Source organism: Zingiber officinale, chromosome 8A (assembly GCF_018446385.1).
Source record: "Zingiber officinale cultivar Zhangliang chromosome 8A, Zo_v1.1, whole genome shotgun sequence".
Lineage (NCBI taxonomy): Eukaryota > Viridiplantae > Streptophyta > Magnoliopsida > Zingiberales > Zingiberaceae > Zingiber > Zingiber officinale.
In genome coordinates, this window is record NC_056000.1 from 30307895 (window position 1) to 30332590 (window position 24696).

At 41.2% G+C, this 24696-nt stretch overlaps 2 protein-coding genes and 1 long non-coding RNA gene across 3 annotated transcripts; 2 read left to right on the forward strand and 1 right to left on the reverse strand.

Moving 5' to 3' along the window:
* The first annotated feature begins 15129 nt into the window (after positions 1-15129).
* On the forward strand, positions 15130-22508 carry LOC122008584. The gene is made up of 2 exons (XR_006119320.1): positions 15130-15392; positions 22216-22508. It is a non-coding gene; the product is annotated as an uncharacterized LOC122008584 (long non-coding RNA).
* Positions 16599-20929, forward strand: LOC122008583. The gene is made up of 2 exons (XM_042564351.1): positions 16599-19875; positions 19960-20929. The coding sequence occupies exons 1-2, from the start codon at positions 18781-18783 to the stop codon at positions 20017-20019; spliced, it is 1155 nt and encodes a 384-aa protein (XP_042420285.1). The 5' UTR covers positions 16599-18780; the 3' UTR covers positions 20020-20929.
* A 656-nt stretch (positions 22509-23164) lies between the features above and the next one.
* On the reverse strand, positions 23165-24414 carry LOC122010659 (E3 ubiquitin-protein ligase ATL31-like). Its single transcript, XM_042567169.1, has one exon. The coding sequence runs from the start codon at positions 24188-24190 to the stop codon at positions 23165-23167; it is 1026 nt and encodes a 341-aa protein (XP_042423103.1). The 5' UTR covers positions 24191-24414.
* Between the last annotated feature and the right edge of the window lie 282 nt (positions 24415-24696).

Consider the following 24696-nt stretch of genomic DNA (forward strand, 5'->3'; position numbering starts at 1 on the left):
CACATCGCAACGCTTCTGTTCTATATTTCTGCTTTTGTCCAGCAGAAAAATAACTTCGATATAAATGGAGTTCTATTAAATAATTGATAAATATTTATTATTATTATTTTCCATTTTTATATTATTAAAATATAAATATTTAACCGCACTCACTATATACATGCTTCCTTTTGGAATAAAAGAAAATATCGACCGACCCTTATCTCAATACAAAGTATTAAGTTATCAAGACCACTTCATTTTTATTTTTATCTCCATCCTATTTATTTTCAATCCTTGCAGAAATAATAAAATAAATAAATATTTAAATCTCAAATGTAATAAATATTCTCGAGATTGATTTTAAGTATGTATAAATTATACTTTGAATTTATTAGATAGATGAATTAAAAAAATCATCTGTCTTCCAAATTAATTTGACAAAATTTAGACACTTAAATTATTAAAAAAAAAAAAAACTTTGATTCTACCATTATTTGACCTGCCCTGAGCTCTCCCCCATGGAGCTGCATCGAATAAAAATAAGCATAAATTTCCTACAACCCCCTAGTAAGTCTCCTAGCACTTAAAAAATTCTCCAAGTTAAAAGTAGAGACAATTTCATGTTATCCTCAATAATTTGCTTAAATACCTTAAAACCTATTGAAATCTTATCTCCTGTATTAACTACTTGGGAAGTTGATAGTGTTGGGACTATTCTGGTACTTGTCTTCTTCGATTAGGTAAGAAACTCTTGTTTATTGTAATTTTTCAAAAAAAGACTTAATTAGCAACAATAAAATAAAATAAAATAAAATTTATTTAAATATAGATGATGATATAATAAGAGATAAAGCTTAATAACATAAAATGATTCATACAACTGACCCCAACTAAAAAGAAAATGCTGGATTGTTATTATTGTTATAATCCTGAAAGTTTTCTTCATTGAATCTTTCCATTTTGACAAAATCCATAACAAAGTTACAAAGCGAATTTTGCTGAGAAGCATGTATAATTTCTTAAGATCGTTGGGACTATTGTGATACTTGTCTTTCTCAATTTGCTTCTATAAGGAACTCTTATTTATTGTTGTATTTCTCAACTTCTCATTCAAACTCTGGAAAACATTCAGGCCGCTCGAACCTCACACGGTTTCCCTTCCATTTATATGGAAATCACCAACAGATAGTCATGCGAAACATATGCCAGCAACTTCTCATTCACACTCTGGAAAGCATCCGGGCCGCTTGAACCGCACTCGATTTCCCTTCCATCGATCTATATGGAAATCACCAACAGATAGTCATGCGACACATATCGTAAACTAATTTGCAAATTGGTTGATTAAGGTTTAAAAAAATAGAAAAAACAATCAACCTAATGCTAATTAATAAACTAGAAAATCACTAGATTCTTGAAGCAAAATATCAGAGAACTTATTTTAAGCTCATAAACAAGCAGTTTCTTCATCATCCTAATGCTAATACACAAATACTTCACTAATAACCAACGATGGAAAAAGAACATAATGACTGACTAGATAGAAAGACAATGATGCCTAAAAAAACACTAATTTCTCCCAGCAAAACAATGGAGAAGATACTTTACGTCCACAAACATGATTCAAAAGAAAGTGAAGAGTGGCTCTTAGTTAGATGAGCAAAAAGGGTCATTCACTATTACCAATTGGCATGCAGAATCTTAAATGAATTCCCTTCTACAGCATAATTAGAATCATACGTCTGAGAGTCCTGTGAAATACTATATATAATAGACTCAATATAATCTAACCCTTCTTCGGAGCCCTATATCGACAATAGCTTTGTACACCGGACTACTTTTTTTAGTCCAAGTGTATGGTGGAGAAGGTTTACTGTCAGCATTCAGGAGTGTCCAAGATGAACCAAGAAATAGAAAATTAAGAATTGAGATAATAAAAATGGAAGTAAACAAAATTAAGTCAGTGAAAATAGGATGCCAAAATGGATATTAGCAAGATGTGCATTTACAATGTTAATGAAACAATCCTCTGAATAATCTCCATCATTACCAAATTCCACTTCCCAGGAAGAGGTATCTAACAAATTCCACTTCCCAGGAAGAGGTATCTAACAGCATCTGCTCCAAATCTTGGCACTAGATTCCATTGGCTCCAATATATTTCCTAATAATTTCCCATCTTCATACCATCCTAAAATTTTAAAATAATAAGAATTGCTGCATGAAAACTAAATGTGTACATGAGATAAATATTCTCCTTTCAAGAATTTAACTTGACAAATGACATACTTGAAAAAATTCCATGACCAAATGCCAGTTTGGAACACTTAATCCTGCCGATAGTAGCATAGCCGACCAGTAAACCGCATCGAACTGCAACATATCCTTAAGACGTGAACACAAACTAGTAAGATTTTCTTAACACAAACTAGTAAGATTTTCTTGTCCATACTACTAAAATCCAGCAATTTTAAGAAAATGGTTAGTGTATCAAGTCATAGAAAGTGAACCAAAGTATATAAAATGCTTGTCAATTCCAAAATCAATTAAAATAATAAATTGCTTGTGCTTAATAGTTGTATGTTTCTAAATGTGAGAGACTAGCACGGAAAGAAAGAGAAACAGATTGCAGATATAGTTACTGAATAGTGAATTGCATCTGACAGCATCGTCGGTATTAAAAGGCAATAATGCCTTACAGATACAGTTAGATGTCAAACATGGTTCAAGTATCAGGATAAAGACGCATCTATTATAATTCTCCATAAAAGACCATAAGGATCTCATAATGTATTAGTTTCCATGTTGAGTGATAACATGTTGAAAGGATGTCCCTTCAACAACTTGGAAGTTTCAAATCTCCACACATGAATTCTCACGTCGGTAATAAAATTGGGATCTCCAAGAATTGTACAATGGTACGTTATGACAAAATGTTATGAATGGTGATAGTGCTTCCAGACATTAAATAGAATGAATGAACACACGAGGAAAAAGTATCAATGGATCATGGCTGAAGACACTAAATAAAAGTTGAATCTTTGATGCAACTAAATTATCCTACAAGAGAATCTGGACCAAATAATTGCACCTTTCCATCAAGGGCAATGAAGCAGGTCAACTAGAATTAACTGCTTGTTGTAAACTTGGTTGCAACACCGACGTTCTTGTGCATTACTTGTTGGTGTGCTTCTCAACACCGACGTTCTTGTGCGAGACATTAGAGGGAAGGGGTTTTTTTTTAATCAAAGTCTTCCGATGGAAAGATTTGAGAAAGATAATGAATTTAAAAGAAATATATGATATTTCTATTGACATGAGTCCTTTTGGATACAGACGGGGATATGGGTTGAGTAATAGGGAAGAAATTAAGAGGAAGAAGGGGGACATTTTAGTCTTTTGGGCTAGTTAGGGCTTGAGGAGAAAAGAGGAGGGACTGTAGCATGAAAAAGGGGTTGCTGCTTCGTGGTTTTGGAAGTCGCCGCAGCCAACAGAGAAGAGAGTTCTTCTCCCTCTCTCTTACCGCCACCCTCGCAACTCCGGTGACAACCCCTCCTTCATCCTTCTCCTCGCGACAGCCCCTCCTTCCTCCTTCTCCTCGCGACACCACCGCCGGACTCCCTCTCCTTCTCGCGACGTTGCCGCCGCCGGACAGGCTACTGCCCCTCCCCTCTTCCTCATGCTCCGCTCTTCGCCGGCACTCGCCACTGCTCCTTCTCCTTCTCCTCACGACGACTGTCTCTCCACTTCCTCCTCTTCGCGATGTCGACGTCGGACAGGTCATTCTCCGGTGCTGCCAGGGGGCTGGCCACGCCGCCCTCGTCGCTTCCGACCACCGCCTCCTCCCTCTCACGCTCGCTTCCCTGCTGATGCCTCCTCTCTGCCCCCTTGAGGGCATCGCGACCCCTGTCGCGAACGCCGACGCCGCTACCTCTCTTGACGTCGTAACCTCCTCCCCTTTCTCTTCTCCACACTGCTGCCAGCCTTGCTTCTCCCTCCTATTGGCGTCGTCGACAATGAGCGACCACGACCACCACGTGCCTTTGCTCTCCTTCCGTCCCCGCTGCATTCCAGCCATCCACCGTAGCTCCGAAAGCAACCCTAGTGCCGCTTCACAGCCCTTGACACTGATCTGACCTCTAAGCCCTCGCTGTCGTGGGCCTTGCTATCACCGACACGACCGTCTCCACTCCCATTGTGTTCCGGCCTTCGGGCCGATTTGGCTTGTATGTTATATTTCACTAATCTGGCTTGTGTGTCATGTTCTGGGCCTTCGTGCAGTTATTATTTTATCTCGGCCTACGTGCCGATGTCTTATCCCGGTCTGTGTGTCGATCTTATGTCCCGGCCTACGTGCTGATCTTATGTCCCGGCCTGTGTGCCGATCTTATGTCCCGGCCTGCGTGTCGCTAGCACCTCTCGGCCTGCGTGCCGGTGTTTTATCCCGACCTGCAGCTTGTCTTCCGGTTCCCTTTCGTGTTCGTCTTTGTGTCGCCAAATCCATCCCTTCATCCTGATCAGGCGTCGTCTACTCTTCCGGGTCACAACAACTCGAGCAGCGTCCCATCCGAGGGCGCCCCTAGGTCAGGGTATGTTTTCTGTACTCGCCTCTCTTTCATTTCATTATTATATTATTAGCATGTTACTTATGCATTCGTTGGATCTGCCTCGAGCCTCGGGGTACCAGGGACCAGGGGGACCCAGTCACTGGCTGCAGGTAGCGTTGACCAGAGGACTTCTGAAGACTTGGTCAATATAGAAGTCATCTCAACACACCCCCCTCCGGGACGTCGCAACTCAGTCAACATTTCATCCACCTCACCCGACGGTCCATCTGACTCAGATTCCGGACAGGATCAATTTAGCGCCGTCTGTGGGAACATCCTTCACCTGTTCTAGAACGTGAAGATGGACGACGTCGGGAGGTTCTATGCTATTATCACAATCCCGGAGGATCTCGACGCACATATTATCTTCTATCCTCACTCCACCGGTATTCGTGAGTCGAGGGATCGAGTGGAGCTTCAGCTGGCTGACAGATTAGTTTTTCCGTTATGTTTTTTCCCTGACTCCACGGGTATTCGGGAGTTAAGGGATCGAGACAAACCCTTAGCCGGTTGGCACGGCTCCCCGATCAGGTACGCTACAAGCTCTGCTCCCTTTTTACGATTATAGGAACTAATATAGCTTCCTGATAAGAGAGTAAAATCCTAGTTCCTTGATCAAAGACTACGGCCTTCGATTTTTGATCGGACACTAGGGGCACAGCTCCCCGCTCATACACTAGAGACACAACTCCCCGATCATTGACTCGCAGTACCACTTCCCGATCAGGATCTAGGGGTTTCTCTCTTTGATTACAGGCTAGGGTCTTTACTCTCCGATCAAGGACCAAGGTTCCAGCTCCCCGATCAGGTGTCTGTTGGTTGCTACTCGGGAAACCTAGAGGTTTCACTGTATAAAAATTTTGTACAAAGGTCTGAACCTTTTTCCTAGCTACCATGTGTTCTTTTAAATTAAATTTTGGATCGCCTGCGGAACTTAACACGTTTGATCCAAAACTTAATCTATTCGTTCTTTTAGGTTTTGACTTGGGTCTCCTGCGGAACTTAACACGTTCGACCCAAATCACCTTAAGTTATTAATTCCATTAAATATTAATTTCCATAATTGGTTTCCAGTACTGACGTGACGAGGCACATGACCTTCTTGGATATGGGAGCAACCACCACCGACTAGACAAAACCTTTTATAGAAAGCTAATATTTAATTTCCTAAAATAACTTTAGGTTAACCGAAAAGAACAATCAAATCACAAGGAAAAATAAAACAAAAGAACACAACTTCGAAAAACATATTCGAAATACTAGAATCGTAAGCCTCTTGTATTTGGTATTATTTTCATAAATAACTAGTATGATGCGGAAAGAAAAATTACTAGTTATACCTTCTAGAAAGACCTCTTGATCTTCTACCGTATTCCTCTTCTAACCTCGGACGTTGTGTGGGCAACGATCTTCCGAGATGAGAAACCACCAAGCACCTTCTTCTTCTCCTAGCTAGGTTCGGCCAACACAAAGAAGCTTCACCAAGGACGAAGAACAAAACACCAACCAAGCTCCAAGGGATACAAGCTTTCTCTCCTTCTTCTTCTTCTTCTCCAAGTAGTATCCGGCCACCACAAGAACTCCAAACAAGAGATAAGTTTCAGCCACCACAAAAGAGGAAGAAAGGAAGAGGATGGCCGGCCACAATAATTTTCTTCAAGGATGAATAATTTCGGCCACCACCAATGCTCCAAGGGATGCTAGAGATGAGACTTGCTTTCTCTCCTTCTTCTCCTTCCTTGATCCGGCCACAAACAAAAGCTCCACCAAGAAGATAGGTTTCGGCCAACAAGAGGAGAAGAGAGAAAGGAAAGGGCCGGCCACCACACCAAGGAAAAGAGGGAGAAAAATAATAGAGGTTATTCCCATGAAGGTACCCTCACCCCTTCTTTTATATTCCTTGGCCTAGGCAAATTAGGAAATTTAATTACAATAAAATTTTATTAATTTTCCTTGACATGAATTAATTTGAAGTATTAAATAAAACTTCCTTTTTATCCATGTATTGGCCGGCCACAATCAATAGAGAAAAATTAGGAGAATTTCAATCAACAAATTAAAACTTCCTAATTTATCTCCGAAAATTTTAAAATTAAAATTTCTCTTTAAAAATCCCTTCATAGTTAATAAAAAGAAATTCCTATAATTTTATTTTTCAACATATGAATAATTTTACAAAGAGAAAATAAAATATCTTTCCAATCTACAAATAAGGAAAGAGATCTAATCTCTTTCTTTAATCTTTTGTAGATCCTTTTAAGAGAGATATTTTAATTTTAATTTTCTCCAATAAATTATATCTTTCACATAAGAAAAATTAAAATTAAAATTCTTTTTATTTAATTATGGCCGGCCCCCTCTAGCTTGGGTTCAAGCTTAGGGTCGGCCACCTCATTAACCATGCTTAGGCCGGCCCTAGCTTGATCCAAGCTAGCTTGGCCGGCCCCCTTTAGGTGGGTATAGGTGGGTATAGTACTCTATAATTAAGAGGCTACGATAGGGACCGAGAGGAGGAATTGGTTTTGGTCTCCCGATAAAATTAAGCATCCCGTGTTCGCCCCGAACACACAACTTAATTTTATTAATAATAATTCATTCCACTAAAGAACTATTATTGAACTACCGCACTAATCCCAAATTACATTTTTGGGCTCTTTCTTATTATGAGTGTGTTAGTCTCCCTGTGTTTAAAATATCGAATGTCCACTAATTAAGTGAGTTACTGACAACTCATTTAATTAATATCTTAGTCCAAGAGTAGTACCACTCAACCTTATCATCATGTTGGACTAAGTCCACCTGCAGGGTTTAACATAACAATCCTTATGAGCTCCTCTTGAGGACATTATCAACCTAGTATCTCTAGGACACAGTTTCCTTCTATAATCCACACTTGCTATTATGATGTCATTTCCACTTATCGTTATTGATTCATCAAACTAAATCTCACCCATTGATAAATTAAAGAAATAAATATCAAATATATGTGCTTGTTATTATATTAGGATTAAGAGCACACACTTCCATAATAACCGAGGTCTTTGTTTCTTTATAAAAGAAACGACCTCAAATGACCATACTCAATACACTCTAAGTGTACTAGTGTAATTATATAGTTAAGATAAACTAATACCTAATTACACTACGATCTTCCAATGGTTTGTTCCTTTCCATCTTGGTCGTGAGCTACTGTTTATAATTTATAATAACATGATCTTCTGTGTGTGACACCACACACCATGTTATCTACAATATAAATTAATTGAACAACTACATTTATCATAAATGTAGACATTTGACCAATGTGATTCTTATTTCTAAATAAATGTTTATACCAAAAGCTAGGCTTTTAGTATACATCCCAACAATCTCCCACTTATACTAAAAGACTAAGTTGCTATATCTGCTGCCATACATCTGATTCCTAACCCTTCAACATGCCCATCAAAAGCTCTTGCCTTAAGGACCTCAGTGGAAGGATCTATAGGTCATCACCTGATGCAATCTAGGTGGCAACAACTTCTCCTCGTTTATACGATTTCTCGTATTGGGTGGCACTTGTGCTCTATTGTGTTTACTTGCCTTATAGACTTATGGTTTCTTCGAGTTTGCTACTGCACTATCATTATTACAATAAATTGTAATAATCTTTGGACAAACCAGAAATCATATCTAAGTCTATCTTGAGGTTATTGAGTTATACAGCTTTCAATGGCTACCTCAGAGGCTTGCCATATACTAAGCTTCTATGGTGGAGTCCATAAAAACACCTATGCTTATCACTCTTCCATAGTTATGACTTTACCTCCTAAAATAAACACAAAACCCCGAGGTTGACTTATTATTGTCCCTATCCGTTTGGAGGTCAAAATCCATACAACCCATAGGAACCAAATTAACTGCCTTGTAAGCTAGCATATAATCTTTAGTGCCTCTAAGGTACTTTAATATATGCTTTACTGCAGTCCAATGTCCTTGTCTAGGATTACTTTGATATCTCACTCAAAAATGCCCGCAATTAACGACGGCATAGCGACATTTATATTCGTCGGTGTAAGCATAAAGAACTGCCTACATGTCCTCAATCTCCTTTGATGTCATCGGAGACATCTCTTTAGATAAAGACACTCCATGCTTAAAAGGTAAGAAAACTTTCTAGGAATTTTGCATGCTTAAAACGAGCAAGGATTTTTCCGATGTATCAAGCTTGGGATAAATATATTTTTTCTTGCGATCCCTTATTACTTTGATCTCAAAAATATATACATTCTCCCAAGTCCTTTATATGGAATTATTTGGACAACCATACCCTTACTTCTGACAACATTTTGATATTGTTTCCAACTACCAAAAATGTTATCTACGTATAGTACAAGAAATACCACCACGTTTCCATCACATATTTTGTATACACAAGACTTTATCCGTTTACTCAATAAATCCATAGGTCTGGATTACTTTGATAAACTGGATGTTCCAAGAACTTGAAGCTTTGTATCAGTCCATAGACTGATTGAGCTTGCACACAAGATGCTCTTTGCAATGAACCCTTCGGGTTGCTTTATATGGATGTTTTCTTCAAGACTTCCATTAAGGAATGCTGTCTTGACATCCACTTGCCAAATAGATAAAAGAATCCGGATAGACTTAAGCATGGCTACCAGTGAAAAAGGTTTCCTTTTTCTTCAAGCCTTGCTTTGAAGGTTTCTACCTTCCTGTCTATCCCTCTTTTTCTATTATAGACCTTTTACACCCAAAGGCTTTTACACCACTTAGTAGTTCTACAAGCTTCCATATTTTATTAGAATAATATATTCTAATTCTATTATTCATTACTTTTTGCCAAGATGCTTTATCTTGGAGTGCTTCGTCATATGTCCGGAGATCAGGTTCATGTCCTCCAGGGATCGAGTTCAAAAACTCTCCCAGAACATGAATCTTTTAAGGTTGCTTAACAACCCTCCCACTACGACAAGGCATTTTCTGCAATTGTGTATCATTTGTGATACGTGTTGCAGTTTTCTTGTGGTATCTCATCTTGTACAGTTGGTACTAGATTAGACATGTCTTTTATTATTTCCTTAAAAACAAATTTACTTATGAGCACGTGGTTCATTATATAGTCCTTTTCTAAAAATCAGTCATTGATGCTATTAATGACCTTCTGATTTTTAAGACTATAAACCTACTTTTGTTTATCTAGGATAACTTACAAACAAGTGAACTCCTATCCAACTTATCATTATCTCTCTTTAACATATGTGCTGGATTACCCGAATCCGAATATACTTCAAAATAGGCTTATGTCTATTCAGCAATTCTATATGAGTAGAGAGTTATGACTTGGAAGGCACTATGTTCACTTTCGTTTTCAGAGTTTATCCTTAAAACAAATTTAGTAATTTTCTGAATAACTCATCATCTATCTAATTATTCCATAAGAGTCCTTTACCTACTTTCTACTACACCATTCTGTTGAGATGTACCAGATGCAGTTAGTTGGGATTGAAATCCAACTTCTGATAAGTGACTCCTAAAATCTCTCAAGAGGTACTTGCCACTACGATCTTCCATAGTGACTTTTTACTTTATTCCTCCGCATCAACCTTGTACTCTTTGAACTAATCAAAGTACTTAGTCTTGCGGTACATTAAGTAAATTTATTTGTATCTTGAATAGTTGTCTATAAATTAGACAAAATATTCAATACTACCTCTTGTCTGGATAGTCATAAGATCACACAAATCAGAATGAACCGATTTCAACATATCTTTGACTCCATACCCCTTGGACTTAAAAACTTCTTGGTTATTTTTCTTCCAAGTAAGACTCGCAGGTTGGAAAGATTTCCACTACCAATGAACCCAAAAGTTCATCAGCTACCAATGAATCCTACTCAAGTATAACCTAGCTTTAGATGCCAAAGATATAATTGGTTCATTTCCGAAGGTTGCTTTCTCTTAAAATTAGAAAATGTGTTACTAATTTCCATTTGTTGCATCGTGGGAGTTTTTGGATTATAAATTGTCAATCATCATACCAGAATAGATAACTTTCCTATTTTTCTTGATAACAACTTTGTTATCAAAATAAACACAATATCTATAATAGTTTAGAAACTGAAATCAGGTTCTTTCTAAACTTGGTACGTAAAGACAATTACTTAAAATCCATATTTTATTCTTATCAAAGGATAAACATCTCCCACTGCAACAACTACCACTTTTACAGTAGTGCTCATGTGGACGGTGATTTACCTTTCATTTAGTTGTCGGGTTTCCTAGAACCCTGCAATGAATTGCAGACATGATTAATGACATCTTGTATCTACACTCCAGGTTCTAGTAGATAACACCACTAGACATGTTTCAACTAATGAATTAAATACACCTAAATTGTTCTTAGTTCTAAGAAGACAGTCTACCTTAATGTCCAAGTCCTATTTCCTATCATTACAATTGGGACTACTAAGTCTTTTTCTATAGTATGACTACTAGGGATTGACAAACATCCTAAGAATCACAAAAATATTTGGTCAAGATCAACTCCTTAAAAATCTCCATGAATTTTGTGTATACAAAATCGAAGAGGAGATTTTATTCATTAATTTTATTATCTCGTCAACTTTACTTTATACGAATAAAATTAATAGTTGATCTGTCTTTGATCAAATATTTGGTCAAAACTCTTTGAATTTAAAATAACATTGATTCCTCAAACAATATTATTTAAATTCACCAACACCTCAAACACCGTGAATTTTGCATGCCACGTTAGTGTGGACGTATACAAATTCATCATTTGTAAGAGGAGGGTTTTACCCATTGACTATCTTGTCAATATAACTTTTTGACAAATAAAATTATCTCAACCACCATGAATCTTGTATGCCACGTTAGTGTGGACCGTATACAAATTCAAACATTTGTAAGAGGGATTTATTTTGTTATATTGTCAATCTAGTTTTATGACAAATCAATAGTTGGTTTCCCTTTGGTCACACAAGTGATAGTAGTGACTCCGTTGGGGAGGATACTATTAAATGTGTCTAAGTGTATACAATTACTTGACACTAAGTCCATTAATAAGATTATGCCCCTTCCGTTGGAGAAGATCACACGCTCTTAATTAACTTCCTATAGTCATCAAAAAATGGAAGTATGTTCTAGTGATCCACAAACAAGCTCATCCGTTATGGAGGAAGGCACTCAGAGCCAACGCGCAAGCTTGTTTGCATCACTTACAAACCAGTAATGGAGACCATGAGATTTACTTAAAAATCCATCTCCCACTTAGTTATTTATAAATGAGGAATTTTAACTATGCTAGCCTACTAAATATGTAAACCAACATGCACACACAGCATAATATAAAAGCAATAAATAGAAAATCTAATTTTCAACTATTATGACTTTTATCTCTAGTTGTCCTCCATGTGTTGTCATCCCACTGCTGCCATATTTGGCCACCGCCACCAGGACTAGCTGTCGTATCCATCTTGCTCCTAGTTTCGATGCGCCTCTGGTCCTTAGAAGGTTCCACGCTTTGCAAGATTCGATCCGCGACATAAATAGAATTTTACATTTTTGATCCTATATTCCATAAAAGGAATGTACATGTATCTAGATCAAAAATAAAATCCTAATAAAACTAAATACAGCTCCTGCTGTATTTTATAATACAATCATGCACACACATATAAATGCCCTTGACATGTCCAAGGGTCCAATCACACACATAATAACTAAAAGTCATAATAGTTGGATCCTGCATCCACAAAGTTAGCACATCCTACTATTAACCTGCCTAAATTATGTATGACATGTGCATAATTAAACTAATACCAAATACACAGAGGCAAAACCCTAGCTCTAATACCAATTGTTGGTTGCTACTCGGGAAACCTAGAGGTTCCACTGTACAAAAATTTTGTACAAAGGTCTGAACCTTTTTCCTAGCTACCATGTATTCTTTTAAATTAAATTTTGGATCGCCTGCGGAACTTAACACGTTTGATCCAAAACTTAATCTATTCGTCTTTTAGGTTTTGACTTGGGTCTCCTGCGGAACTTAACACGTTCGACCCAAATCACCTTAAGTTATTAATTTCATTAAATATTAATTTCCATAATTGGTTTCCAGTACTGACGTGGCGAGGCACATGACCTTCTTGGATATGGGAGCAACCACCACCGACTAGACAAAACCTTTTATAGAAAGCTAATATTTAATTTCCTAAAATAACTTTAGGTTAACCGAAAAGAACAATCAAATCACAAGGAAAAATAAAACAAAAGAACACAACTTCGAAAAACATATTCGAAATACTAGAATCGTAAGCCTCTTGTATTTGGTATTATTTTCATAAATAACTAGCATGATGCAGAAAGAAAAATTACTAGTTATACCTTCTAGAAAGACCTCTTGATCTTCTACCATATTCCTCTTCTAACCTCGGACGTTGTGTGGGCAACGATCTTCCGAGATGAGAAACCACCAAGCACCTTCTTCTTCTCCTAGCTAGGTTCGGCCAACACAAAGAAGCTTCACCAAGGACGAAGAACAAAACACCAACCAAGCTCCAAGGGATACAAGCTTTCTCTCCTTCTTCTTCTTCTTCTCCAAGTAGTATCCGGCCACCACAAGAACTCCAAGCAAGAGATAAGTTTCGGCCACCACAAAAGAGGAAGAAAGGAAGAGGATGGCCGGCCACAATAATTTTCTTCAAGGATGAATAATTTCGACCACCACCAATGCTCCAAGGGATGCTAGAGATGAGACTTGCTTTCTCTCCTTCTTCTCCTTCCTTGATCCGGCCACAAACAAAAGCTCCACCAAGAAGATAGGTTTCGGCCAACAAGAGGAGAAGAGAGAAAGGAAAGGGCCGACCACCACACCAAGGAAAAGAGGGAGAAAAATAATAAAGGTTATTCCCATGAAGGCACCCTCACCCCTTCTTTTATATTCCTTGGCCTAGGCAAATTAGGAAATTTAATTACAATAAAATTTCCTTAATTTTCCTTGACATGAATTAATTTGAAGTATTAAATAAAACTTCCTTTTTATCCATGTATTGGTCGGCCACAATCAATAGAGAAAAATTAGGAGAATTTCAATTAACAAATTAAAACTTCCTAATTTATCTCCGGAAATTTTAAAATTAAAATTTCTCTTCAAAAATCCCTTCATGGTTAATAAAAAGAAATTTCTATAATTTTATTTTTCAACATGTGAATAATTTTACAAAGAGAAAATAAAATATCTTTCCAATCTACAAATAAGGAAAGAGATCTAATCTCTTTCTTTAATCTTTTGTAGATCCTTTTAAGAGAGATATTTTAAATTTAATTTTTTCCAATAAATTATATCTTTCACATAAGAAAAATTAAAATTAAAATTCTTTTTATTTAATTATGGCCGGCCCCCTCTAGCTTGGGTTCAAGCTTAGGGCCGGCCACCTCATTAACCATGCTTAGGCCGGCCCTAGCTTGATCCAAGCTAGCTTGGCCGGCCCCCTTTAGGTGGGTATAGAAGATGGGTATAGTACTCTATAATTAAGAGGCTACGATAGGGACCAAGAGGAGGAATTGGTTTTGGTCTCCCGATAAAATTAAGCATCCCGTGTTCGCCCCGAACACACAACTTAATTTTATTAATAATAATTCATTCCACTAAAGAACTATTATTGAACTACCGCACCAATCCCAAATTACATTTTTGGGCTCCTTCTTATTATGAGTGTGTTAGTCTCCCTGTGTTTAAGATATCGAATGTCCACTAATTAAGTGAGTTACTAACAACTCATTTAATTAATATCTTAGTCCAAGAGTAGTACCACTCAACCTTATCATCATGTTGGACTAAGTCCACATGCACGGTTTAACATGACAATCCTTATGAGCTCCTCTTGAGGACATTATCAACCTAGTATCTCTAGGACACAGTTTCCTTCTATAATCAACAACACACACTATAAGTAATATCATTTCCCAACTTATCGGGCTTATTGATTCATCGAACTAAATCTCACTCATTGATAAATTAAAGAAATAAATATCAAATATATGTGCTTGTTATTATATTAGAATTAAGAGCACACACTTCCATAATAACTTAGGTCTTTGTTCCTTTATGAAGTCAGTATAAAAGAAACGACCTCAAATGGTCCTACTCAATACACTCTAAGTGTACTAGTGTAATTATATAGTTAAGATAAACTAATACCTAATTACACTACGATCTTCCAATGGTTTGTTCCTTTCCATCTTAGTCGTGAGCTACTATTTATAATTTATAAGGAACCGATAACATGATCTTCTGTGTGTGACACCACACACCATGTTATCTACAATATAAATTAATTGAACAACTACATTTATCATAAATGTAGACATTTGACCAATGTGATTCTTATTTCTAAATAAATGTTTATACCAAAAGCTAGGCTTTTAGTATACATCCCAACAGTGTCTTATAAGCTCTGCACCCTTCACCATGAGGCTCTGCATCCTCTTATTGCTACAGGCTCTGTACCCTTCACCATGGGGCTCAGCATTCTCTTGCTGCTACAGACGTTTCACTCTATTATTAATATATGCTTTGCATCCTTCACTTGTTGTGCATCCTCTTACATCTACAGGTGTTGCTCCCTTCACCTACGGTGCTCTGCTTCCTTTTATGGCTATGGGCTCTGCTCCCTTATATCGGCTTCACGCTCTTTATCTTCTCCCCTCGCTCCATGGGTATTTGGGAGTTGAGAGACCGAGACAGATCCTCAGTCGGTTGACACCACTTCGCGATCAGGTATGATAAAGGTTTTATTCCCTCATATTGATACGGGCTCCGCTTTTATGGACTTCAAGGCTTATCCTCCCCCGTTCGGGGTCGAGTTATCGCCACTGGTCTCGGATCAGAATATCACCACCGGTCTCGGATCGGAGCATCGCTAACGATCTCTCGGTCGGACTTCCAGACCAATTCTTGGTCGGGCTTCTAGACCAATTCTCGGTCGGGCTTCTAGATCAATTCCTGGTCAAACCTCCAGATCAATTCCTGGTCAGACCTCCAGATCAATGCCTGGTCAGACCTCCAGCTCAATGCCTGGTCATACTTCCAGATTGCTTCTTTGTCAGGCCTTTAGATTGTTTTCTTGTCAGGTCTTCAGATCAATTCCTGGTCAGACTTCCAGATCAATTCCTGATCAGGTCTCCAGATCAAGTCCTAGTCAGACATCCAGATCAATTCTTGGTCAAGTCTCCAGATCAAGTACTGGTCAGGCCTTCGGATCACCTCCTGGTCGGGATTTCAGACTCTCACCCTAGTGTGAGTTATAAGTGAGCATGCTCTCACGCCCAACGACCTTCCTGGTTGGGTCCCAGACTCTCGCCCCAGTGCGAGTTATAAGTGAGCACTGCTCTCACGCCCAACGATCTTCCCGGTCGGGTTTCAGACTCTCGCCCCAATGTGAGTTATAAGTGAGTAGTGCTCTCATACCTCCAGACTCTCGCCCCAGTGCGAGTTATAAGTGAGCACTGCTCTCACGCTTCCAGACTCTCGCCTCAGTTCGAGTTATAAGTGAGCATGCTCTCACGCTTCCAAACTCTCGCCTCAGTGCGAGTTATAAGTGAGCATGCTCTCACGCCCAACGATCGACAGGTTGGTGTTCCAGACTCTCGCCTTAGTACGAGTTATAAGTGAGCATGCTCTCACGTCCTACGACCGACAGGTCGGGTCTCAGACTCTCGCCCCAGTGCGAGTTATAAGTGAGCATGCTCTTACGCTTCCAGACTCTCGCCTCAGTACAAGTTATAAGTGAGTATGCTCTCACGCCCAACGACCGACAGGTCGGGTCCCAGACTCTCGCCCCAGTGCGAGTTATAAGTGAGCATGCTCTCACGCTTCCAGACTCTCGCCTCAGTGCGAGTTATAAGTGAGCATGCTCTCACGCTTCCAGACTCTCGCCTCAGTGCGAGTTATAAGTGAGCATGCTCTCACGCCCAACGACCGGCAGGTCGGTGTCCGAGACTCTCGCCCCAGTGCGAGTTATAAGTAAGCATGCTCTCACGACTAACGACCGGTAGGTCGGTGCTCACCCCTCGCTCGCAGCTCTACCTGGCACTCATCACACTCGCTTCACTCGCCACTTTGCCCCGACACCCATCCTTAGTGTTTCACTCACCGTTGTTGCTCGATCGACACTTACTGCTCACTCGCCACTCTAGCTGGCACTCATCATACTCACTTCACTCGCCGCTCTACCCGGCACTCATCATACTTGCTTCACTTGCCGCTCTGCCCAACACTCTCAGTTCGCGTTTTCGCTCACCACTGTTGCTCGGTCAGCACTCATCTCACTCGTTGCTCGATTCACGAGCCCTGCGCCTGCTCAGTTCAAGGGCTTTGTTCCCGTTTACCTTCGATCTTGTTGGCTCCATGCTCGCGTCGTTCACGGGATCTGCTTTCGCGTTGTTCATGAGTTTTGTGACCATTCGTCATCGACCTCTTGGTTCAGCTTGACGATTGTCTTTTTATCTGGTCGACATTTTTTAGTCGCCCGGTCGAGATTTTATGGTCGTTGGGTTGGTATTTTCTTGGTCGCGCTCAGAGTTTTACTCGTCGATCCGTCTCTCTATTACCCGGTCGCGATTTTACTATCGCTGGGTTGGTATTTTCTCAGTTGCGCGCTCGACATCGCTCGCCCGTTCTCATTCCGCTCGATCGACATTATCTTTATTTCTTGATTGGTATTTCCTCGGTTGCGCACTCGACATTGCTCACCTGTTCTTATTCCGCCCGACCCGCATTCTCTATATTACTCGGACAACATTTTTTCGATCGCGCTTACGGATTTACACATCCTGGTTGCGGTTTACTGTCGCTCGGTCGACATTTTTCTCAGTCGCGCTCACAGCTTCGCTCGTCCATCCTTCTCTCTATTGGTCGATCACGATTTACTGTCGCTCGGTCGGCCCTCGCTCGGTCACGATCAAGGCTTTGCTCGTCCATCACGCTCTTTATTGCCAGGTCTCGATTTACTGTCGCTTGGTTGGCACTAACTCGGTCACGATCTTGGTTTCGCTCCTTCATCATTCTCTTTGTTGTCAGGTCGTGATTTACTATCACTCGATCGGCACTCGCGCGGTCACGCTCTTTATTGTCAGGTCGCGATTTACTGTCGCTTGGTCGACACTCTCTCAAGCGCGCATTCGGTTCTACTTATCCGTCAGTCTACTCGCTCGGCATTATCTCGGTCACCTATTTTTTGATTGCCCGATCACGATTTACTATAGCTTGGTCGACACTTTTCCGGTCGCACTCACGGCTTCGCTCGTTGATTCGTCTCTCTATTGCCCGGTCACAATTTATGGTCACTCGGTCGGAATTTCTTTCTAGGTCGTGCTCGTAGCTTTGAGCGTCCATCATTCTCTTTATTTCTCGATCGTGATCTATTGACACTCGGTCGATATTTCCTCGATTGCGCTCACGGCTCTGCTCGCCCGACACTCTCTCTATTGCCCGGTTGCGATCTATTGACACTCGATCAATATTTCCTTGGTTGCGCTCATGGTTCTGCTTACCCATTATTCTCTCTATTGGTCGGTCACGATTTACTGTCGCTCGGTCGACGCTCTCCCGGTCGCGCTTACGAATTTACTCGTCCTGGTCGCGATTTATTGTCGCTCGGTCAGTATTTTTCTTGGTCACGCTCACGACTCTGCTAGTCTATCATTTTCTCTATTGCTCGATCACGATTTATTATCACTCGGTTGACACTTTTTCGATCGCCCAGTATTGATTTATTGTCGCTCAATCGTTTTACTCAGCATCTCTCGACCGTCTGCTCAATATCGCTCGACATTCACCAGATCGCTCTTTTGACACTCGCTCGATATGCCTTTTGTCGCTCGATCGGCGCTTATTCTTTTCATCGCTCTGCTAGGTACCAGTCGTCCACAGCTACTCATTCGATGTGATAAGACGAGCCAAGTGAACTGATTCTGCATCCAATAGCGATTCTATTTTAGGCTTGGTCTAGTCAGTCAGACTTGCGCCTTCTTTGACTAGACTTGAGGGGGAGGCTTGTGACGTGGATATGGGTTGAGGGGTAGGGAAGAAATTAAGAGGAAGAAGGAGGGCATTTTAGTCTTTTGGGATAGTTAGGGCTTGAGGAGAAAAGAGGAGGGAATGTAGCATGCAAAAGGGGCTGCTGCTGCTTCGTGGTTTTGGAGGTCGCCGCCGCCAACAAAGAAGAGAGTTCTTCTCCCTCTCTCTCACCACCACCATCGCAATGCCGACGACAACCCCTCCTTCCTCCTTCTCCTCGCGACACCATCGCCGGACTCCCTCTCCTCCTTGCGACGTTGCCGCCGCCGGACAGGCTACTACCCCTCCCCTCTTCCTCATGCTCTGCTCTTCACCAGGGCTCGCCACTGCTCCTTCTCCTTCTCCTCACGACGACTGCCTCTCCACTTCCTCCTCTTCGCAACGTCGACGTCGGACAGGTCGTTCTCCGTTGCTACCAGGGGTTGGCCACGCCACCCTCATCGGTTCCGACCACCGCCTCCTCCCTCTCACGCTCGCTTCCCCACTGATGCCTCCTCTCTGCCCCCTTGCGCACATCGCGACCCCCGTCGTGAACGCCGACGTCGCTACCTCTCTTGACGTCGTAACCTCCTCCCCTTTCTCTTCTCCACACTCCTGCCAGCCTTACTTCTCCCTCCTGTTGACGTTGTCGACAATGAGCGACCACGACCACCACGTGCCTTTGCTCTCCTTCCGTCCCCGCTGCATTCCAGCCATCCACCGTGGCTCCGGCAGCAACCCTAGTGCCGCTTCACAACCCTCGGCACTAATCTGGCCTCTAAGCCCTCGTTACCGTGGGCCTTGCTATCACCGACACGACCGTCTCCACTCCTATTGTGTTCCGACCTTCGGGCTGATTTTGCTTGTATGTTATATTTCACTTATCTGGCTTATGTGTCATGTTCTGGGCCTTCATGCAGTTATTATTTTATCTTGGCCTACGTGCCAATGTCTTATCCTGGTTTGCTTGCCGATCTTATGTCCCGACCTACGTGCTGATCTTATGTCCCGGTCTGCATGCCGATCTTATGTCCCAGCCTGCGTGCCGGTGTTTTATCCCGACCTGCAGCTTGTCTTCCGGTTCCCTTCCGCGTTCGGCTTTGCGTCGCCAGATCCATCCCTTCATCCTGATCAGGTGTCGTCTACTCTTCCGGGTCACAACAACTCGAGCAGCGTCCCATTCGAGGGCGCCCCCTGGGCCAGGGTATGTTTTCTGTACTCGTCCCTCGTTCATTTCATTATTATATTATCAGCCTGTTACTTATGCATTCGTTGGATCTACCTCGAGCCTCGGAGTCGGGGTACCAGGAACCAGGGGGACCCGGTCACTGGCTGTAGGTTGCGTTGAACAGAGTACTTCTGAAGACTTTGTCAACACAGAAGTCATCTCAGCACACCCCCTCCAAGACGTCGCGACTCAGTCAACATTTCATCCACCTCACCCGACGGTCCATCTGACTCAGATTCCGGAAAGGATCATAGCCCAAGAGCAAAATTAAAAGGATTTAAGTCCAAAATGGACAATCTCATTCATTATGGAGATATTTGAATATCCTTTAGGCACAACATTCTTCTTGTCCCGAGGAACTCGGAAGGGGCGACCTCCTTGGCTTTTTAGGCCTAGAGCGATAGAGCTTGGCATTGAGCTCGACGATGGGAGCAACTCCAAGGGCGATGGACTTGCGCTTCGGTGACTCCGTGAGCCATCCCAACGACTCCACACGCTTCTTCCTCTTCTCATCCTCCTCTCCTCCCCCTACGATCTTCCCCATGTGATCCTGCTGCTTCGTAGCATCGGCATCACTGATGACTCCGTGATCCATCCCAGCGACTCCACACGCTTCTTCCTCTTCTCATCCTGAACTCTCTTCCCCTGCGATCTTCCCCATGTGATCCCGCTGCTTCGTAGCGAGATCTACGAAGGAATACACAAAGGGCAACAGCAAGAAAAGGAGAGAAAACGAAACCAACCGTCGCAGCCTGAGGCTAAAGGGAGGAAGGCTAGGGGGAGAAAGAACCAGAGCTCAGTTACAAGCTCTTGGGAAAATGGAACTCTCCTTCACAGCGCGATGTGGAGGAGAGTTCGATCGTTAAGAGAAAAAAATTTTGCCACGCGATGAGATTTTTTTTACGCTCACTTGAGAATAACTTTACTGTAAGACTGTTAACAGCTCACCCTGCCCTCCGATAATTAAGACTATAAATGAATCAAGCGTTCGTGAACAAGTTTGGTGTTCGGCTTGGTAAGAGCTTGTTTATGTTCGTTTAATAAACATAAGATTAATTAAACAAACAAGCTTGAACAACTCGTTAAGCTAAACAAATAAGCTTGAACACATATATGTTGAACTCGTTAATATTCGTGAACAATGTTCATGAATCATATTTATTAATAAAACTCATTTTAATATGTTAAATAAATAATAAAATAAAATAAATAAATAAATTTAAATTATCAATCTTAATAACCAATCAAACAATTAAAAGCTTCAAACAATCAAACAAGCTTGAATTGAGAGTTTGATAATATTTAAATGAATCAAGCTCAAGCCAAGCTCGAACCAAGCTCAAGCCAAGCTTGAATTGAGAGCTTGATAACATCTAAACGAACCAAGCCAAGTCAAGATTCAAACAAGCGCAAGCTCATAAAAAATAAATCAAGCCAAGCTTGAACACCCATTTCAAAATCTTAGTTCATTTTAAACTCGGCTCAGCTCGGCTCGATTATCTTATCAAATAAGCTTGAACATCCCAAAATTTAACTCGATTCGACTCATTTTCCACCCTAGCGATAATTAAATTTTAACAATGCAAAAAATGCGTTGTTAATATTAAATTTTGACCGTGTTTTTTTTAATGTATTGATTTGTATGCACAGAAATATTAATAATAATGTTAATAGCGTGCTTTTAAGATGTGTATGTTGTACGTAAAAAATCAAATTTGTTATAGTCCAAGTAAATATAAAATATTTGAAATAAATAAAATAGCTGTACATAAAGATTAAATATTTTAATATAAAATATTAGTTTAAGAAGCCAAATTTTATGGAGTGATTATGTATGAGTCAGTTAACTCTAGTCAATTACGTGGTTGACTTTAAAAATCCCTAGTCTCAAGATTAAAAGCCACTCCCTTACATCCTTCTTTATTAGAAGGTCTCCTAAATTTGTTATCTGTTCGTACCTATAAAGGCTTCTTACCTACTTGGTGTCTGGTCTTTTCTGTTTTAATTAGACTTCTTGTTCTTTCCAATTGTTCGATCTATCTGACCTATTTGTATTTCTCTTCATTGCCAAATATTTGGTCCTTCTGATCCATTTTGAATTTTTCATGATCAACCAAATGTTCAGTCAGTCCACTTAGCCCATTTGATGTTTTCCCTGAGCTCATGTTAGTCTTTCTCATTGATCCTACAATTTGTCAAGTTTTTTAATATCTGCACATTTGAAGCATATGTTAGATTACAAAATAGTTAAATTTAAACTTTTTGTTATATATTAAAATATTAATTTGATTGTTTGGTGTTTGCTTGTGCCAATAGCATAAACCTAAGATCATTATTGCCTAGAGAACTCAGGAAACTGAACTAAAAAGGAAAGCTCAGGGGGCTGAGCCAGACGGTGAGATCGGAAGGCTGAACTAGATTGTGAGCTCCGGAGGCTAAGCTAGATGATTAGCTTAGGAGGCCAACACAGATGGAAAAATTGACCTTTTCTATTGTCAAAGCACTAGAATTTTCTAATTTGGCGACGGCTTTTCTTGTCAAACCACAAACTTATATTATTTCTAGAAGCACGAGGATCAAACCGGTCGTGAATTTGTTTATTTTTTTAATTATTCCACATTATCGTCCTACAGAATTCGTTCGAAGTTATAACGTATATAGATTCCCTTTGCTGAAAAAAAATAACGATAATTTTAATTAATTTTATTGATTATTTGTTAGATGATTAATTTGATTGCAGAAAAAAATTTTATCGATCATCAATATAAATTAAGAAGCGCACGTGTAGTCAGTCTAAAAATTCAACATTGTTTGATTATACTTTCATTTTAAAAAAAAATTCCTACAAATAAATCATAACTTGAATTTGAACCACGAATTTGTAAATGATAATTTGAATCTCTTATCGCGACATCATAATCCCAGGGACAGATTCCCTTTGCTGAAGCTCTTATAATTTGAATGATGAACGTCTTTCAACCGTTATATTGTATCAAAAGGTGCATTCAAACTTTAGCAGTCATAAAAGAGCATTTCAAAGGACCTATTTTATAATTAATGTCTTTATCTTTCGTTTGATCGAAGAAAATTCAAACTTTGGTATGCTCCAAAGAAATTGTCTCGTGCAAGCTAACATAAAGTTCATTTAAAGACGGACATTTTCTATTTACAACACATTTGGATTTTTACACACACACACACAAAAAAAAACTTGGTCTCAAAATTTTCGCAATACAAATTGAAATCCAATCCGAACGCACAATCTTTAAATCCGATCCAACGGAGTGGAGGCAGCGGAAGACGACTCCGCCTCCTTTGCTCCCGTTTCTAGATCTTTTGCGGGTTCGGACTTTGCATGATCACTTCCTTTGAATTTGTGGCTCGGGGACTCGGATTTCTCACTTCTGCCTTCGCTTCCGAGAACAATTTGCGCCGGCGTCGCTTCCGGTCGCCGCCGCACCGAGAACGTCCGTTGGAGGAACCGCCAATGCCCGCTTCGCGCCCATTCCCTCCTCAAGATAGTTTCCCTGCGCAGCGGCCGCGGAGTTTCTGTCACACTCGAGGTCCGCCGGAGCTCCGCCGCTGCCATCGAGAAGACCTCGCTTCTCACGTGTTCCGGCAGATGTAGCCGGTGTCGGTCCACCTCCTCTCCCTCGTGTCCAGTCGAGTACCACCGGTGGTATTTAATAGACGGACGACCGACCTCCAGATCTGGCCCTTCCTCCGTCGCTGGGGTAACAGGTTCAGGCGGTGACTCGCCTGAATCGCTCACCAGAGCGGCTAAATTAGCGCGGCAAACGGGGCAGGTGACGTGGGTGTCGAGCCAAGTGTCGATACAGTCAACGTGGAACACATGGCAGCACGGGGGGAGCAAACGGAGTTTGTCGTGGCCGGAGAACTCAGAAAGGCACACGGCGCACTCGAGCGCGCCCTTCCCTTTACTATGCGCCTTCGCCTCCGAGTATGACATGGTGGGAAAGGAGGCGAGCACTTCAGGGTCGATGCCTTGGCGCGAGGCGATGCCCCCTGCAGCAGCGGCAGCAGGTGAGGGGACCGTGTCGTCGGACCTGCCGGCGCAGCGGCGGATGTACACAGAGAAGAATCCAAGGAAGAAGAAACCGAAGATGAAGACGACGACGAGGGAGGCGAGGGCGGGATTCAAGCGGACGTTGTAGCGTCCGCCGTAGAGGTTGTCGTCGTTGGAGGTGGGCTGGGCGGCGGAACGGGCAGCGAGGCCGAGGAACAGCCCGAGCGCCGCCATGGGAAGTGGAAGGTGGCTCGCCGGCGCCATGGGTGGAATCGTAACTTGCGAGAACGGAACACGGGACAAAAAAGTTGCGAATTTTATTAAAAGTAGGAGAGAGGCAACGGTGGCGGCGAGGTGGTGGCGTGAAGCTTAAGGTGGAGCAGGGCTTAATAAGAGCAAAGGAAGTCAATTAGTTATACCCTGGACTTCCTTCAGTAGCGAACTAATCCGCTGTGATGTTCACAATAGCGAGCAGGACGACCGGTGACGATCATTGACTACATAAAACATAGCCGGAAAATATTTAGCAGTATTGGAGTGGAGGATTTCGCTGGATTCTGGCTTTGGAGAGGCAGAAATAATCTCCAGAGATTGGCTATGGAATGACGCGACGTCGACATGGCATGGTCAAGAACGATGAAGGCAAAAGATAATGGAGGGTTGGTTTGGTCAACAGAAGGGAGGCGAGTTATCTCGACGGAGAGGCTGCTTTAAACTTACGGCAATTACTTGGAAAAATGAAAGTCAATGGCAGACCGCCATGTGCAGTG

Excerpts from the sequence above, each read along its gene's own strand:
- LOC122008583 (XM_042564351.1), top strand. The coding sequence starts at position 18,781 with ATGCAAAAGGGGCTGCTGCTGCTTCGTGGTTTTGGAGGTCGCCGCCGC. Across the intron at positions 19,876-19,959 it reads AGGGCGCCCCCTGGGCCAGG|CCTCGGAGTCGGGGTACCAG; the intron begins GTATGTTTTCTG and ends ATCTACCTCGAG.
- LOC122010659 (XM_042567169.1), bottom strand. The coding sequence starts at position 24,190 with ATGGCGCCGGCGAGCCACCTTCCACTTCCCATGGCGGCGCTCGGGCTG.